General features: G+C 33.0%; 1 protein-coding gene across 1 annotated transcript; it reads left to right on the top strand.

Moving 5' to 3' along the window:
• The first annotated feature begins 16,340 nt into the window (after positions 1-16,340).
• On the top strand, positions 16,341-18,469 carry LOC139492510 (acetylcholine receptor subunit beta-type lev-1-like). The gene has a single exon (XM_071280679.1). The coding sequence runs from the start codon at positions 16,506-16,508 to the stop codon at positions 17,709-17,711; it is 1,206 nt and encodes a 401-aa protein (XP_071136780.1). The 5' UTR covers positions 16,341-16,505; the 3' UTR covers positions 17,712-18,469.
• Positions 18,470-18,785: the final 316 nt, after the last annotated feature.

Raw genomic sequence — 18,785 nt, 5'->3', positions numbered from 1 at the left:
TGTACTAGTTCAGTGAAAATGGACGTCATATTAAACTCAAAAACATATAAAGGAATTTTTCGAAAAATCATAACATACTCTACGAAAAACTCCCCTATGACAAATCAAAAGTTACCCAGAAACTATGGTTCCAACTCCCTGTGCAAAAGTTAACATCAGTTAAACTTCGCTATTCTTTTTAAGTCAGTCTGTTCATATAGCTTCTAACGTCAAGGTATATTTATAAAACACCCTTTCAATATTTATGGATTTGAGCGTTCCTAACCATACAGGGTAGAAAAGCGCTTCGGACGCAAGAACTTATATAGTGTCATTTTCTTAACTTTACTTTACTACAACTAAACTAAACTAAACTAAACTAAACTAAAAACTAAACTTATAATTATAGTTCGATCTTATGTTGTACTGTACCACCACTGGTCCAGGTTAGGGAGAGGGTTTGAATCCCGCTCACATGTTTAACCCCGCCTCATTCTGTATGTATGTGCCTGTCCAAAGTCAGGAGCCTGTAATTCAGTGGTTGTCGTTTGTTTATGTTTTACACAGTTTTTCGTTCATTTTTTGCACATAAATAAGGCCGTTATTTTTCTCGTTTGAATTGTTTTACATTGTCATTACGGGGCCTTTTATAACTGACTATGCGGTATGGACTTTGCTCATTGTTGAAGGCCGTACGGTGACTTCAAGTTGTTAATTGCTGTGTCATTTGGTCTCTTGTGGAGAGTTGTCTTATTGGCAATCATACCACATCCTCTTTTTTATATAAATAAAACTAAACTAAAGTAAACTAAAGTGCAAACAATTGACGTACAATAAAATATCGAATTGGGTTGAATATTTTTGAACGGAATCCTGAATGACGGCAGTTTACTTCTATTGTTCTAAATTTTAAAGTTCTAATTTAGAATGTCCATGTTCCCAATTTCGATATATCGTAATGACCCTGTTTTATAATTAGTACGTTTATTTTTATGAGGTCGATTACTCATTGAGAAGTTCAGAAAAGAACGAGTAAACAGAAAAGAACGAGTAAACAGAAAAGGGCGAGTAAACAGAAATAATTGTTTATCCTTGGTAATATCTCATTCAAATTCAAGCAAACATGAAAAAAAAAGAGGTGGATGCCTGCAATTAGATAAATTGAAAATGGAGATGAGGAATGTGTCAAAGAGACAACAACCCGACCAAAGAGCGAAAACAACACAAGGCGCTTCATCACAGCGAGAAAATACTGCACCTGGAGGCGAGCTTCAGCTGGTCTCTACACAAAAATATGTACTAATTCAAAGTATAATAACAAATACCGGATATAGTTAGTGTAGGATAAATATCTATATAATAATAGATTAACTTATATCTCTAGAAAATATAGTTGCAATCCAAACGTAAAGGATTTTCTATCTAAACTTTTTAAATCTCAAAATTTTAAATTACAAACAAGAGTTATCCCCCCACCCCCTATAATTAGTTCATAACAATAAGTAGAATTGTATATGTTTTTAATGTGTTGGTTTAAGTGTTCTTGTTGTAGATTAATCAAGAAAAGCGCCTTGTACCTACGACGTTTATGAAGTCTTATTTCAGAATCTGACTAAAGGTGATTAGGATGAGGTTGTCGGATAGCGGGACAAAATAGCCTGAGTATTAACCCCATTATCTATTCAAACTACATGTAGCTTCATTCCTAAAAATGGACAACAAATATCAGTGGTGAAAACAGTTCAAGTTAACCAGACACAAGTTGTTTCCTTTTTCCTTTTTCCTTTTTCGATATTCAAATTTTGAAAAATATTATAAGTCCAAACTGAAACACAAAATTTTTTTTTCCTCAAAAATTTTTTTTCTCAAAAATTTTTTTTTCCTCAAATTTTTTTTCCCTCAAAATTTTGTTTTCCTCCAAATTTTTTTTTTCTCAAGTTACCCTTTACTTCAGGTTGTCTAATGAAGCAAAACATGATGGACAGTCACATGCATTTACAAGAATTACCAACACACGTGATTTAAAAAAAAAAATATCTATCAGCTTGTGTTTCTAAGACCAATGCAATACACATGTCGTGTATGCAGAAAAATTCACAAAGAGAGTTTTCATTCGTTATTTGAGATATTTTTGAAATATTGGTTTTTTTTAAATATGATCAAGTCCTTTAAAGTTACGAGACTAAATATCGTAATATTAATTAACATGGTATATACCAATATGTACATGACTCTTGTTTACATGTACAATCAATTTACTGATCAGCTCCATATTTTAACTATAATTATTGTTTACTTTATTTCAACAAATGCTTCGATTTTTAAAAAAATAAACACTAAGTCTTATGTATTCTGCATTAAATAACTCAATGTTCTGTATGCACTTGGATAAAGTAGGTTCTGTTTATCTCGGGTTCTCATGTGGATTCAGTTATTTGCAAATAGTTCACAAATACAATTGAACATGCCACAATTTTATTCATCAAACACCTTTTTCTTTAATATGAATAAGGTTACTGGGATAACTACAGTATTTGAAGTTTCAAATCAAATTTAAAAGTTATTCTGTCAGAATAAGAGGAATCGGAAGTCAAGTTTGAATCCTACTTTACTATGGATTGGAATCTGATTTGAGGATCAGGCATCGATTAGAGATCGGACGTCGAAATGAGATAATAAAAACAAAAAATAGGGAGAAAATGTGTCGACGTGTAAAATACGCAGGTTTTGATGATGCCTTTACACCAAAGACTGAGGTTCAACTTAATATATAACAAGGCTTCTTTAATAAGTGTCATACGATTCATTTTTATTTTATTATTGAATTTGCTGTTTGTGTCTTTGTTCCAGTAATACTTTTTTAATGGATCTTCGATAGTTTGAATGATTTATTTTCAAACGCAATCATTGTGTATAACATATCTGAACAAAATTAGTTGCATGTGACAAATCAAATGGCAATTTCCGTTACAGTGAAAAGATTTTGACATACTGTCGATATTTTGACTATAATTGCTTACATGTGGCCCGAGAACAAAGTTATTTCGTAGTAGTGCATTTCTTTTAGACAATTAGAGCAGGTGCGATTTTTAATTTGAATTTATTCAATAAATTCAAATTAAAAATCGCACCTGCTCTATCTCAAAAAGATTTTTACAGTGTAGTGTACTACTATTGGGACAAATAATATCAAAATTATAGAAACTTCTACCAGCTCTAACTCAAAATATTGACAATTCTGTGTCAAGGGGGTCTAAAATTCAGTTTGACAGCTTCAGACATACTGATTTTTGACCTTTTTAACTGGACCAAATCACTACTTAACATAAAGATTCAGCACCCAAACTTTTTAAGCATGTAATTTCATCCCCTTACTTAACATTTCATGCATAAAATATCAAGAAATAAATTGGGAAAGTGTATGAAAAAAATTGACTAGTTATACACAGTTCACACTAGGGTTTAGACAACGAAAACCAAAGGACGATAACTGTGTCCTCGGACCATATTGTTGATATGTTTATTTAGCGTTGAGCGCTGTTCCTTTGCTTTTGGTGTTTTTTCTGTGCATGTACTAATTTTGTGTCGTGGATGGATACCCAATAGCCTTAAGTTTGTTTTTCTATTACCTAGACATCCTAACTACATTAGGTTCACATTTTATCTTTTATACATACCTGCTTGGGACCATGGCGTGGATACTGGTTTAGTCGATCAAGTTATTTGTCGTTGAAGATAGATATTTGGTGGTTTCTAAACGTTTTGCCAATTTTTTTTCATAGATACAAGAAGGTGTGGTATGAGTGATAATGAGACAACTCTCTATCCAAGTCATAATTTGTAAAAGTAAACCATTAAACCATAACCTATTTTCCTTTTTCCTTTTTGCATGATGTTTAGTCGTTTCTTTGACTTTCCTGGAACCATGACGCTTTAGAGCTTAATATTTTGTCGATATCAAGGAATGGGTCGTTATGTAATTTTGTTTGTTTATTTTATGACTTAGATATCATTGACATATGTATGCCATCTTCTATCATTACTGTCGATATATAAAAAAGGAGACGTAGTATGATTGTCAATGTCTGAGCTAACCATTCAAAAAAGAAAGAAAGACCGAATAACGCGGATGTAACTTCCGGTGTCCTATAGCCATTCTTCCCCCATGCACATTTTTCCGGGTGGGGGGTACTAGATCGATCCAATTTTCCCCCTCTCAGCGTGATGGGGGGGGGGGGGGAACTAGGATTAGGCCATTTCCCCCCTTATGGCACGAAAAGCTATTTTCCCCCTTGTAATGTAACGTCGGCGACGTCAGCTCGATATTTTTATCAAAAAAAAGAATAGTAACTTTTTTGGATTAGTTTAGCGGTACTAAACCTTCATCGTATTAATATACATTTGATTTATATTTACATATACATGTACACACATGTAGCACATTCTGAAGAGGTGATCACATCCATTCTCATTCGTGAACCCTTGATATATCAGTTGACAAAACAAAAACAATTAGTTAACCTCTTCGGTCAGTGGGTACATTTTCCACTGGACAGACGTGTTTATGATGTCTCGAAATATGATGAAATGACTTCACATGAATAGTGCTAGTAACCTACTATATATCTACCGGATGATGTTACATCGGTACTAGCTGTTGTAAGAAGTGTAGCAGCCGGCTAGACCTTAACCAGAAGGAATGTCAGTACACTCCAACAGTTAGATGTTAGAATGCTTTTTGGCATTTCAAAGCATAAAGTATGGAGTATATTCCTAGTAAGCTTTCTTGTCAAAAGAATGCATGTAAATGTCAGCATATTGAAGATTCAGACGATCAGACAAAACACAATGCAATTACAGACGGGTAAAAATGTAGACGGACTGATGAACATGTAGACCAGGTTGGTGGACATGTAGACACAGTATGGTAGACATATAGACCGACTGGTAGACATGTAGACAGACTGGTCGACAAATACACAGACTGGTGGACATGAAGGCAGACTGGTGGAAACGTAAACTGACAGTTAAACATGTAGATAGACTAGTGAACAAGATGACAGCTGACTGGTGGAAACGTAAACTGACAGTTAAACATGTAGATAGACTAGTGAACAAGATGACAGCTGACTGGTGGACATGTAGACATAATAGTAGACAGAAAGACGGACTGGTGAACATTAGGTCAGACTATTAAACATGCAGACAGACTAGTGGACACATAGACGGACCGGTGAAAATGTCGACGGACTAGTGGACATAGACAGACTGGTTAGCATGTAGACATACTTGTGGACATATAGCCAGACTTTTGAGAATGTAAACAGACTAGAGGACTATTAGAAAGACTGGTGAAAATAAAGACAGACTAGACTTAGTTGCATGATTTTTTTATTAGTTGTTAGTGGCTTTTAACTAGCTGAAAGATAACTGCGAGTACTCTCAGATCTGTTCATTGTGTCTTTTTGTTTCGGGATGTATAAGTACTGGGCCACGTGCACTTGTATTTTTGTTCATCTGATGAGTTAAGCCTTTTTCAACTGATTTTTATGGTTCGTTTTTATGTTGTACTGTTATACCACTGTCCCAGGTTAGGAGAAGGTTGGGATCCCGGTAACATGTTTAACCCCTCCACATTATTTATGTATGTGCCTGTCCCAAGCCAGGAGCCTTTGGTATCTTTCGTCCCTCTTCTGTAATTCAGTGGTTGTCGTTTGTTTATGTGTCACATATTTGTTTTTCGTTCATTTTTTTACATAAATAAGGCCGTTTGTATTCTCTTTTGAATTGTTTTACATTGTCGTATCGGGGCCTTTTATAGCTCTCTATGCGGTATGGGCTTTGCTCATTGTTGAAGGTCGTACAGTGATCTATAGTTGTTAATGTCTGTGTCATTTTGTCTTTTGTGGATAGTTGTCTCATTAGCAATCATACATTTACCACATCTTCTTTTTTATATTATAGAGGACACATAGACAGACTGATGAACATGTAGACAGACTTGTGTAAATGTAAATTGACTATTTGTCAGCATAAAAATATAATTCTATCACTGATTGGTTTAATTTTCAGCCTTATACAAATATAGTGACATATTTTCTAGGGGGTGGGGGAGGGGAGGAATTAGCATAGAAGAAGGTAACTATATGTATACGTACATGTGTTGGCAAATTGGAAAAATCGGCTCATTCCAGTTTTTCCTCCGGTGGAAAAAGTGGCATGGGGAAAGAATGGCTATATAACACCGGTATAGGTCACCATACTCGTCAACAATTAACAAACTCATACCGTATAAGCAAGATATAAAAGGGAGCACCAACACAAAGGATAAATCATTAAAACGAGAAAAAAAAACAGCTGCCCCATTTAGGATAAAAGAATACAAAAAAGTAAAAAAAAAAAAAAATAGAAGAGAGACAACAACCAACGACAATCACTCTATTGCATGGGTATTAGGGGTAAAGTTGTTAACAAAATTGAGAGAACTCAGTCATCCCCTTGCCTGGGACAGAGGTGTTACATCACAACATAAGGACTCGAACTACTAACACAAAGGTTCTTGGTTCGATTCCCGTCTGGGATGAAAATTTCAGGGACTGAATTTTCGGCTCTCCCTTGTCACCATTTGCGAGTATGGTCTTGAGGAAAGATGATAGTCCGTCGGAAGGGGACGATAAATGGCTGACCCGTGTTAAGAGAGAGCCATATCCCTTGCAGGTTAAAGACACCCTTGTAGATTTCGAAAAAAAGCAGGCTAATGCCGCTACAAGGCAGCACTCGCACCCGCAAAGTGGAAAGGGATTAATATAAGTTGCAAAACTTGTTTCCCCATCCACTATAAATAAATATGTTTAATCTAACATAAGGACAAACGATAAAAGTCAGTTGTAAAATCTTGAGGTTTATCCGTCACACGTAACACAAAACTCAACTTACGAAAAGACAAAAAGACTAACTACAGAAAGTTCCGATCTAAGAATACTTCTCAGTTACTGAAATTTATAAATAAATAAATCATGTTTTCTCAGACCGAAATTGATATAAACCAGTACACATCCAACAGATTTAGTTAAAGCCGTTACAAACAGAATATAAACACGCAATACATATTATTTTATAATTTTGATAATCAAATATTGTGAAAGTTTGTATATTTTATCATATATCTTTGGATTTCATGTACAATGGACGTCAGGAGCCTCTGGCCTTTGTTAGTCTTGATTTTTAATTTTAGTTCTTGTGTATAATTCGGAGTTTAGTATGACGTCCATTCTCACTGTACAAGTATACATATTTTTTTAAGGGACCAGCTGAAGGACACCTACGTATGCGGGAGTTCCTCGCTACATTAAAGACCCATAGGTGGCCTTCGGCTGTTGTATGCTCTATGGTCGGGTTGTTGTCGCTTTGACACATTCCCCATTTCCTTTCTCAATTTTAATACGTGTAGAAAAATACATCTTTTGTGTATCTGCATTTAATGTTGATGCACAAGACTAGGAAAATTCCGTGCGGGCCTCAGTTTTGATTAATTCAATTTTCATTTATTCTATTTTTTAACATGTTTTATAACATAATCAATTTTATGACAAAACAGAGTAAAAAACAGATTGAGAATAAAATTAACCCCTCCCCATAAAAAAAAAATATAAGAAACCACAAAAGAAACCATAAAAAAAACTTAAAATATGAGAAAAAACAAAGGCACCAATGTTTACATTTAATTAGCTATAAGTATAAATGTATTAATATATAAAAGAGTAATAGGACATAAAATTTCAAAGGTAAAATAAGTAACCATTACATGGGTTGAGAGATAATAAATTTTAGCTTCGTTAAGTTTTTCGCATTTAGCCATGTAATACTATATACACAAATTCACTTTGTTTTTCAGCAATAAATCATGTACATGATATGTCAAAGCTATCAAATTTCATTTTCTTTAGCCATATTATTTGCATAAATTCGATAATTAGACAGATATAATCTAATTTTAAAACCATTTTGCTTTTGTCTTTTTTAGATAAAATCTAGACATTTACCAAAAAACTTTAGTGTATTAAAAAGGTTTGTAAAAACAGCACAAAATGTCAATTATATTAAAATATCCAAATAACTTGTCAGTGTTTAGCCGTATTTCAATTATGTTCTGCATTAAGATAAAAAAAAATCATTTTGCAATTCAAAGCTGCTATAGATTTTGTTCAGAATATTTATAAATGGTTTTATTTATTTATTTGTTTGTGGGTTTTGGGTTTTATTTTGTTTGCCGGATTATTTGCTTGATTTGATTTAACCGGACTAATCCAGTTGTTATATTCCGTCTCACTATCAATCGCTACTTCGAGAAGACCCTTGCTGACAGAGGGCGCTGAATCATTCTAGTTAGATTTGATTTTTTTAATTGGAAGGTTGATTAGTTCGCTTCTTTAACTTTTCAAATATCAGCCATTCACATAATCGAATGATAATTGCTTATTCGTTTGCTTTCCGTCCAGTGGCAAATATGTCATGCATATTCATGCCAATTAACAATAAATATAAAATGTAGGTCATGCAATAGAGGTCCACCTTGATGAGAATCTTCGGATAAGTTGAATGGTGCATTTCATAGAGAAAATGGAATAGAAAGGAAGTGTGTATGGCGTTATAATACTGCCGCACATATCCACCCTGTAGCATGTGATTTTTCATTATTTTAATAATAATCTTAAATGATTGATTGTTGCTTAAGGCCATATCAACACAAGAATGATATATCGCGGCGAGGTTGTTTGATTAAAACATTTCTGGTATCTTCGGCCGCAGTCCTTCTGAATAAATTTTATTGAGCATCCATCGTACGTCATGAAAATAGCGGAGGAATATACGATAATAATAATAATAATAATTAATAATATCTTTATTTAAAGAGAGTAACTCATTTGGATTAAACAAATTTTCAATAAGGCTCTCTACATACAATGTTAACAATATGAATACAACATATTAATTAATCTACTATTACACACATGTAAACAATAGACGTATATAAAGTAATATAACAACAACAACAAAAAACAACTATGGTATACATTGTGGCTTAACTTATTTTTCAACACTTTTAAAAATAAAATGACTTGTAAGAGTTTTTGAATGCAGATATACTTTTTGATTTTTTAATTTCACTGGATAGTGAATTCTCCCCTTTTGGACCACTAAAAGAAAAACTTGATTTGTATAATTCTGTATTTGATTTAGGGACAATAAAATCATCCGATGATAAAAGTCGAATATTGTACGATGAATGCTTATGGTAAAATTAAATATATTGAAACATAGGAAGAATGTTCTCGCGTTTTATTTTTTTTTTTTTTTTACGTTCTTGAGGTTTATCATTTTTGTTATAAATTATTCTATGTCCTACTTGTATTGGTATTCTACTGTGGTCATAGCGTTTTTTTCCTTTGATTTGATTTTACACTAGGTAAAACGGCGACAAAGTAACATTAGGCGACAAAAGTAACATTTTTAGTTTCCGCTTTTTCGCACTGAAATTTCCAACGCCCTTTGTGTATGGATCATATTCTATTTTGAAAAAGCAAGAAAGAAATTAGTCAATGATATCTATATTTTTTTCTTGCTAATATTTGTAAAATGGAACCATTTTCTGCTGGAGTGAATTTATTAACAGGGCGTTAAACATGGATTCGTTGAATGAATACTGTGAACCAACTTATTTTCGCGGATACTTTATTTCGCGTTTTACCAATTATAGTCCATTTCGCGCCTTTTAAAATTCGCGATTTTCTTATTTACTTGATGTAGATAAATAACGTTTTACTTATTCGCGACGATTTATATTCGCGTTATTTTTCTCCTCGCGAAAGTCGCGAAAATAAATCGCTCGCGAAAATAAGTTGGTTTACAATAGGTGGCTGTTTAACGTCCTGCTGTAAATTAAAAACATATTCAAGACGGGAAAATGTTAATTTTATATGAACGTTTATCCATCTTTGTACAAGACCGACACGCTGAGGCGGATTTTTAACTTGCCAGTTCACGAGGTAACAGTCCGCAGGAAGACATGACCTCTACCTGGACACATTATACTCCGCGCCAACCAGTTTTCAGTGCTCTGACCCCTAAATGGCTAGCATAAATATAAAATAAGATGCAAAAAAATACAAAAAATACTGAAAAGCTTTAATTATTTTTTGTCATAGTATAACATGTAAATAAGAAACTACAAAATGCAGTTTTTAATAGGTCAGATGTACGGAAGCGTATAAGGGCCACACATTTTTTTTCATTTTTCTTCCTATCTTTGCGATATAACGCAAACCTTTGCGTTATATATAACGCAAATATTTGCGATATACATGTAACGCAAACCTTTGCGTTATAACGCAAATATCTTGATTTCAATTATTCATTAAGTTTTGTATATATGTCCGTCTGTCATTCATTTCGGTTGTGATTTACTAGTAGATAAAAAAAAAAAGAAACATACATACAAGACCAAATCATTATAATAAATATGCATAGGAATAATGAAATACTTGAAGTGCAATTATACATAAATTAAGACTGATTTGTGCATCACAAAAGTATATAATTTAACAAGAAAATAGAAATTATAGTATAGTATATAGGCATATTTAAATAGAAAGATCAAAAATAATGTTATACAATTGTGAAACTTCCATGTCAAATAGACAAAATGATCTTTCTGCTGTAAAATGTATTATTGATAAGGAAACATTTCTTTTTAATTTTGATGCAAGAAATCGATTTTTTTTTAAATCTCAGAATAATATGATAAAGATTCTTTGATAGAAAGTCATTGAATTTTCATTTCAATATAGTGAAGTATTTTTAAGATGCTTGGGTAGCAATTTGAATAGAGAGAACATAACTTTATTAATAAAACATCTTCATTCTATACATTTATTGCCAAAGGGTAGCTTGTTTTAAATCTAACCAACTGAACACAGTTCTCAAACGAGAGCTTACTTTGGAAATATATTTATATTCGGTTATAGCTATATTAGCAGGGTTGATTTTTTGTCTTCTGTATAACTTCAATTTACTCAATTTTCTTTGTAATATATATACTAGTAGTAAAATGGATATCGTTTTTGGAGGCCTTTATAGTTTGCTGTTCGGTGTGAGCCAATGCTCCATGTTGAAGACCGTACTTTCAATTGGCCAATGATGGTTTACTTTTACGAATAGTGACTTAGATGGAGTTTTCTTTTTGGCACACATACCACATCTTCTTATATCATTCTGCTAATTATTAGTCAATGATATTTTCTAATTTTACAATCATTTTACTTTGCAATGACTACGAAGGGGATAAATTTTAATATATACAGCCTCCTCCATTTATAACTGCTGTCTCCTTTGAATCTTAAATAAGAAATAAGATGAAACAAATGTTTGCGTTATGACGCAAATGTTTGCGTTAAACGCAAAGATAGGAAGAACAAAATGTGTGGTGTTAATACGCTTTCGTACAGATGCCTAAAATGAAAATATAATATTTTTTCAATACGAAGCTAGATTGATAAACTAGATTATGGGGTCCAATTGACATTCAATTAGATAACGGAAGTGCTTGCCTCAAGCTAGCAGTCACTCGCTAGTAGCCACTCCGCTAGCAGCTAGTTTTCAGATATGTCCATAAACCAAAAAATAGCAAAAAATAAAAAATAAATAAACCAAAATCAAGCAGGAGGTACTGATCGAATATATACACATGGAAAAAAGTATTGCAACACCTTGATTTTTTAAATCTTCAAAAATCAGCCTTTTTTTTTTTGGATAGAATATGATAAAATATTTGTAAAATAATATTGAAACATAGTTAATGATAACATTGGCATTAAACGAATAAAAAAAATGTATGAACAAAAAATGTTTTATCTAACTACAATTTTGATAACAATTTGTTTTGTACAAAAAAATGCCTTTTACAACTTTCACTGTAGTCGAACTTTACAATGTCGGACATTTTAAAACTAATCTTAAGATGATTGTTGACATCATGGTTGATCGTTATACGCCAAAGAGTTAGTACTTGGAACAGCCTCCATTCAAACGGATAACCGCCTCTTAACGTCTATCTTATTCCTGCCACCAGGCGACTAATTTGTTACTGAGGTAACTAACCACAACCATTCCTGATGAAGGGCATTGTTTATTTCATGACGTGTTTGAACTGGAGGTGTCCTTTCGCGTACTTTACGCCTAATAGTGTCCCATATATGCTCGATTTGGTTCAAATCCGGGCTAAGATCGGGTCAAGGAATATAAACCGAATTCCATTGGAACAATGGATCTTCCTCCATGATGCTAATTTCCAGCTTTGGCGAGCTCTGCACTACATTGGATACGGGCCACTGCATGTCTGTTCGTAGGCAAGGTCCCCGAAATGTTCTTATCGCACAATAACCAATTTTATTTAAAGTCTCCTGTATGGCAACCACCCTCGTTTTAGGATTGCATTGTTTGCGATGGGTTTCCATCAGACCAACCTTCATTATGCTTGATTTTCCCAAGCAGATGTTATAGGGGGTCGTCTTGATCTCGGAAGATCTTTAACATCGTTTGTTGCCTGATTTTTATTCTCAAAACAACTTATAGTGAAATGGTGATGACCAACACTACGTGCAATTGTCAGAGCGACATATCTGCTTCTCTCATGCTGATAATCTGTTATCTTGCTGCAGTTATGAGTTGCGCAGGACCCATTACAAGGTGTCAATCACATAACTTATAAACTTGGTTATTTAAAGTGTTGAAAACAATGAGGATAAAAACATCTGTTTACGGGTACAGTATCTGCATGTGCAGATAAGAACTTCTCGAGTCGATATTTATTGATAAAACTCGGGTGAATTGACTTTGTATCACCAAAAAAATTAAGAGTCTTTTTTTAATTTGAATTTCATATCGGTGTTGCAATACTTTTTTTCCATGTGTATAGGTCAAATGATATACCGGTATACTGTTTCAAATAAAAATGCATCTAATTTCGATTTAATTATATTTAAATTACGCAAATATTTGATTTCAGGGTAAATACGATATTATGTTACCTAAGAAATAGCACCTCCTATTTTGTTGGGTCACTTTATTGACAGATATGGCTTATAGGCGACTTTATATTGTTATTATACTTTGTAATTTCAATATTGAGGGTAACACTCCCTATTTCCATTATTTCCATTGGTCAAATATCAATTAGTTTATCGATTCAGATTACTAATTTCATTCTCTTTGAAAGACAATACTTGTCAGACCCTTGTCATTATAATTATAATTCTTACAATTGTTCCGAAAAATTTATCAATTAAATGAATTGTGAAAATTGAAAGAAAATACATTGACTAAATTTTTTTAAAGAAATGAAAGGAGTCTGATCATTTTGTGAATAAAAAAAACTAATTCTTTAGGAATAATTAGTACTTAATTATGAAAAGCTAATTCCAACGAAAAAAAAAACAAGAGTATACTTTTTCTACTCAATGGTCGATTGTCATATTCCTGTCAATAGATTTAAATTGATCATCAAAAATGGATAGTGAAAAATTACCATAATTCATATATATAAGATACAAAAATTTAAAAAAAAAGTGGTATTCACCTAAAAGATTCATTTCCGGAAAGTTTAAGTAAACATGGAATTCAAAAGCACTCTTGTGATAAAAACAATGGTCCAAGTTGTCTTTGAAACTGAGAAGAAGCGTCCTAAAATAAGCCCAACCGATCTGTTAAACTGGTTGTCTTTAAATTGTTTTTGGTCCGAATTGTCTTAGTCGGATTTTTCCTGTATTTATAGAATAAATTAGATAATATAAAGAATTGCGATTGTATTTACTATGCAACGTACGGAGAAACGTTTGGTGCGCGTGAAAGGCGTTATTGCTACATCGGATTAATTTCAATTGGTTAACAAGTGGCAATATAGAACTTAATATATTGCGCAGAAACTATAAATTTTTTGGGTAATCTATGTAACCTGAACTATACAGCTCGCCAAAAGTTAAGCAACACCTAAATGTTTTTGCTTCTATCTTTTGTTTTAAAATCAAATTTGATACTGGTTTGTTTCCATATATTTCTTTAATATATTGTTCATCGACAGGTAAGAATTCAGGTATAGATTTTAGTTCTAGATATCTAAAAAACAAGTTTTCTTAAGCAACATACAATTTTTCTGCTTTTAAATTTTGTGCAATAAGATGTAAGGTGTTTCGCGTCCTCTTTTGTCAATGTATACGTTAAATATTCTGTTTTGGAAGATGACCAGGCGTAAAGTTAGCAATTGCACAGAAATGGCAAGTCATTGGTACATTTGTATGCGCACTTCTGGTTTGAGTCTGCGCAGAATAACTGTTCAATTTGGGGTTGCATACAGTGTCATTTCGAGGTTATTAAAGCTCCATATTGATAGTGAGACCGTTGATCAGCACGAACGTTCTGGTAGGCCACGTAAAACACCTGCAAGAAATGACAGGGCTATTTTATAGTTAGCTCGTCGACATTCATTCACTATTGCTCAACACTTATGCAACAACTTGGGAATACATGGTCGCGTGAGTCTACGATCTGTTAACCACAGACTAAGTGCCCATTTACGTGCCTGTAGGCCAGTCTAAACACCATTGTTGACTCGTAGGCATCAGTGGTCACGTGGTAACTGCAATTGGACTTTGAGACAGTGTCGTCGATTCCATTGGTCTGACGAGAGCAGATCCCCCCTACATCATATTTATGGGCGCATGCGTGTATTGCGTCCTCGGAATACAGCATATACATTGTACAAGAAACAGCACATTATTGGAACTACAGCGTTAGGTGGTGGTGGTTTGACAGTTTTGGGATGCTTTTCATTCGACTGCAAATATGACCTTTGTGTTCTGGATGGGACTATGACGGGCCAAAAATATCGCGATAACATCATCCGGGATATCGTTGTGCCACAATTAAACAATCACAATCTTGCAACTAGACCAATATTCATGGAAGATACTTATGGCAAGCCGTTGTGGGATTTATTCCCTATTTATTAATATTAAAAAATCATTTATTAATATTAATAAATAGGGAATAAATTCCACAACGGCTTGCCATAGATACTGACATTTTTAAACCATTTGTCCAATATGTAATAGTCAAAGATTCAATTATGAAAACAGTCCAAACTTTCACTTAACCATTAACGTTCTATATGTTATCTAATAAAACACAACAACAGTTTATTTTATCGATATTTTGATTAGTTATGAATTCGGTAAAATACAATTCTTAAAAAAATTCAGGTGTTGCTTAACTTTTGGCGAGGTGTATATATCTACTTGTTTATGTTCTTTGTAATGTCGGTGAACCATAGGCATAAACCAAAATGTTGCTTTTATTTATATTTGACAAATAATTGAGCATATGTGTTTCCACTACTGGTTTTTCTGTAAAGGCATAGTGCATGCTGGTGTTTTTTTTTCACTTTCATTATGTAAGTTGATGGATGCTTAAATTTCAATCGCACAGAAGTGCTGCAAATAAATACAGTCTCTTAACCCATTCTTGCTTTTAACTTGTTTTTAAGTTTCCGATCATTTTTTTTTTAAATATAGCAAATTAACAAAACCACTGATGACGAACGCAGAAGGAGTAATAAAAAAGTAAAGTAACACAAATACCAAACTCTAATGAGAATTAAAAACGGAAAGTCCCTTAGCAACTGACAAATAAAAAGCCCAAACACATCACACGAAAAGGAAACAACTTTTATATTCCTAACTTGATAAAGACATTTCTTTCTGTAGAAAATTTTGGATTAAATCTAGTTTTATATCTAGCTGAATCTCTAAATTGTATGAGAGACCAGTGTATGGTATTATTATATTCTATCGCATATAGCAGTGCTGCAAATTTACACTGTTTACAATCCCAATGCATTCTTGCTTTTAACTTGTCTTCGAATTTCCGATATACCGGTAATATTTTTTTTCAAATCAAGCAAATTAACAAAACCACTGATGACGAAAGCAGAATGGGTGATCAACAAGATAAATATTATAGATAATTATTTCTTGCGTTAAATATTAGCTGACACAGAAAGTTTCTTGAATGCAGCAAATTGATGTCTATTAATCAAGGCTTCAACTAAAATTGATTTCACTGAACGAAGAAGCAATAACAATTATTAACTCATTATTTACACAACGGTTATATTATAAAGACTATTGACATCAAAATATAAAATATCCTATTTAAATATTTGTATAAAACCTAATTTATAAATTATTACAATATATTAATTAAACATGATCATTGCTTTCAATTTCAAAATAATCGGCTGCTTAGTTCGAACGCTAATAGTTTTAACTTACAAGATAAATATCCTCACATCAACGATTCTAGATGTTGCCTGAATGACCATATTGAACGTATTTTTATTTTTAACTGTGGTCATTTGCAAGTGGACAAAGTCCTTCTGCCGAAAATTAATTTTGTTGCTGCTGGATAAAGTCTGAATGACCATGTTCACCATATCATTATTTTCGACTTTGGTCATTCTTGTCTTGAATTATTGCAGTGGACAAAACCTCTCCGAGGAAAAGCAATTATTCGTCGATGTTTTTGCTAATCACCAAAAAGAGGTCATACCGCATCTAAATCATAGCACGCCGTTACAGATACAAATGACATTTTATCTGATGAGCATCACTAAATTTGAAGAAATTGATGAAACTATTGTAGTTTTAGGTGGATTGCATTGTGATTGGAATGATGCTGGGATATCGTGGAATCCTAGTTCCTATGGTAACATACCGTACATTATTTTGTCAAGTAAACACATCTGGAAGCCTCCAATGACTTTAGTAAACGCCGTCGATATTTTATCACCGATTGAAGGGAATACAGACAATCTTGCTACTATTTTCAGTGACGGAAATGTGTCCTTGGGTTTAGGTGGTATATTGTCAGCTAAGTGTACTACGGACATATCGAAATTCCCTTACGATTCACAAACATGTAATTTGAAGTTCGCGGTATGGGGACTTTCAGCAGAAACTGCCGTGTTAATTGAAAGCTCAGATCCAATAAGCATGTTGTTCTACACACCAAACTCCAACTGGAATCTTACATCATATCATTCACGGGCTGTGATATGGAACCAGTATTCCACATTTGAGATTTTTCTTACAATCAAACGAGAGTCTTTATATTATAGTGTTATGGTAGTGTGTCCAACCATTCTATTTGGTTTACTAAACCCGCTAGTGTTTCTACTTCCTGTTGACTCCGGAGAACGCATAGGACTTGGGATGACTATACTTCTGTCATACGCCATTTTCCTTACCTTAGTCTCTGCAGCTATACCAGCCTCGTCGAATCCCATGTGTTACTTGTTAATCATAATGATATTGACTATCGTAATCAGTGGTGTTATAGTTGTTATGTCCATAAGCATATCGTATCTTTACTACAGAGAAGACAAGAAGAAAATGAATGCTTTTTGGAAACTGATTGGATCTCGACTACCATGGACCCGAAAAGACAATATTGTTACTGTAGTTCCAATTACCGATGAAAAACCGGCAATATGTAAAACTTCTACTCCTCACGGAAATGTAAATTGGAAGGATGTAAGTTATGGATTGGATATTTTGTTTTTGATTGTCTCGTACATTATAATGCTTTGCTTGATAACAGTATTTTTCATAATTGTAAGTTAATTTTTGACCATATCCAGATGTAAGACTAATAAGTATGTTAAGTTTCAGTTACTAAAAAAAGCTTTTGCTTCCAAATTTATATATTATTGCAATGAGACATGTACAATGATTCATAATTTAATGAGTTCAAAAAAATTGTTGAATTACAAATATTGAGAAGGACGCAGATCAAATACCAAAAGCATCAATTGACAAATACTAACATCTTTTTAATACCCAGTGATTATACGAATAATCATGCATATCTTCAAATCACAGAAGATGTGTTCCCATTTTTAATCATGACGATTTTCATTTGCATGGTAATATCTTTAAATAACTTAATATGGTATTCCCGGTTGAAAGTTTTCCCCCAATTATACATTAAACTAAAAAAAAACTTTGAAAAAGATGAATTTGAAATTGTACTTAAACTAACAAAGGAAATATTTATGAAAACATATTATATTCCAGAAACTCTTCCGGCATTTTCTGGCTATGAACAAGCATAAGCATGCTTTTTGGTTCGGAATTGTCTTTTTATCGTTATTACCATTGAAAAACGTGTTTTTCTTTACAAAATATTCATATAGACGTAATAGGATATTACATAAAGAAATCTTAAGGTGGTACCGAACACCTTGATTAAAATAAATTTGGCTCGTTTGATTTTTATAAAACTTTGACAAAATATTTACCTTGACCCTTAGACAAAAATAACAAAAATCAAAAGCATTGAACCACACACTTTCTCGGAAAATTTTTATTGGATATATAGCAGTTTGACAAACACTAATTTTAATCATTGAGAAGCTTAATATTTGCCTAACAAAACAAAGTGATTAAAACGTTTTGCTGATTTTTACAGAGTTATCTCCCTGTAGTGTTAGGTACCACTTAAACACACATATTTAGAGTCTAACTTACTGTTTCCTTACAACAAATTATTTACAATAAGGATAAAGATATAATACATTATAATGCAATTCGTTTAGAACGATAATATTCATTGGACGTCGACATATTTTGAAGAGTCAGATTCTACGTTTTTCAGTCCTTAACTAAGGAAAGACTACCATTTTGAAAACCGCATTT

This window comes from Mytilus edulis, chromosome 10 (genome assembly GCF_963676685.1).
Source record: "Mytilus edulis chromosome 10, xbMytEdul2.2, whole genome shotgun sequence".
NCBI classification, from domain to species: Eukaryota; Metazoa; Mollusca; class Bivalvia; order Mytilida; family Mytilidae; genus Mytilus; species Mytilus edulis.
The sequence above is the reverse complement of the archived record's forward strand: the minus strand, read 5'-3'. Positions and strand labels throughout refer to the sequence as shown.

Coding starts and splice junctions, on each gene's coding strand:
- LOC139492510 (XM_071280679.1), top strand. CDS start 16,506: ATGACCATGTTCACCATATCATTATTTTCGACTTTGGTCATTCTTGTC.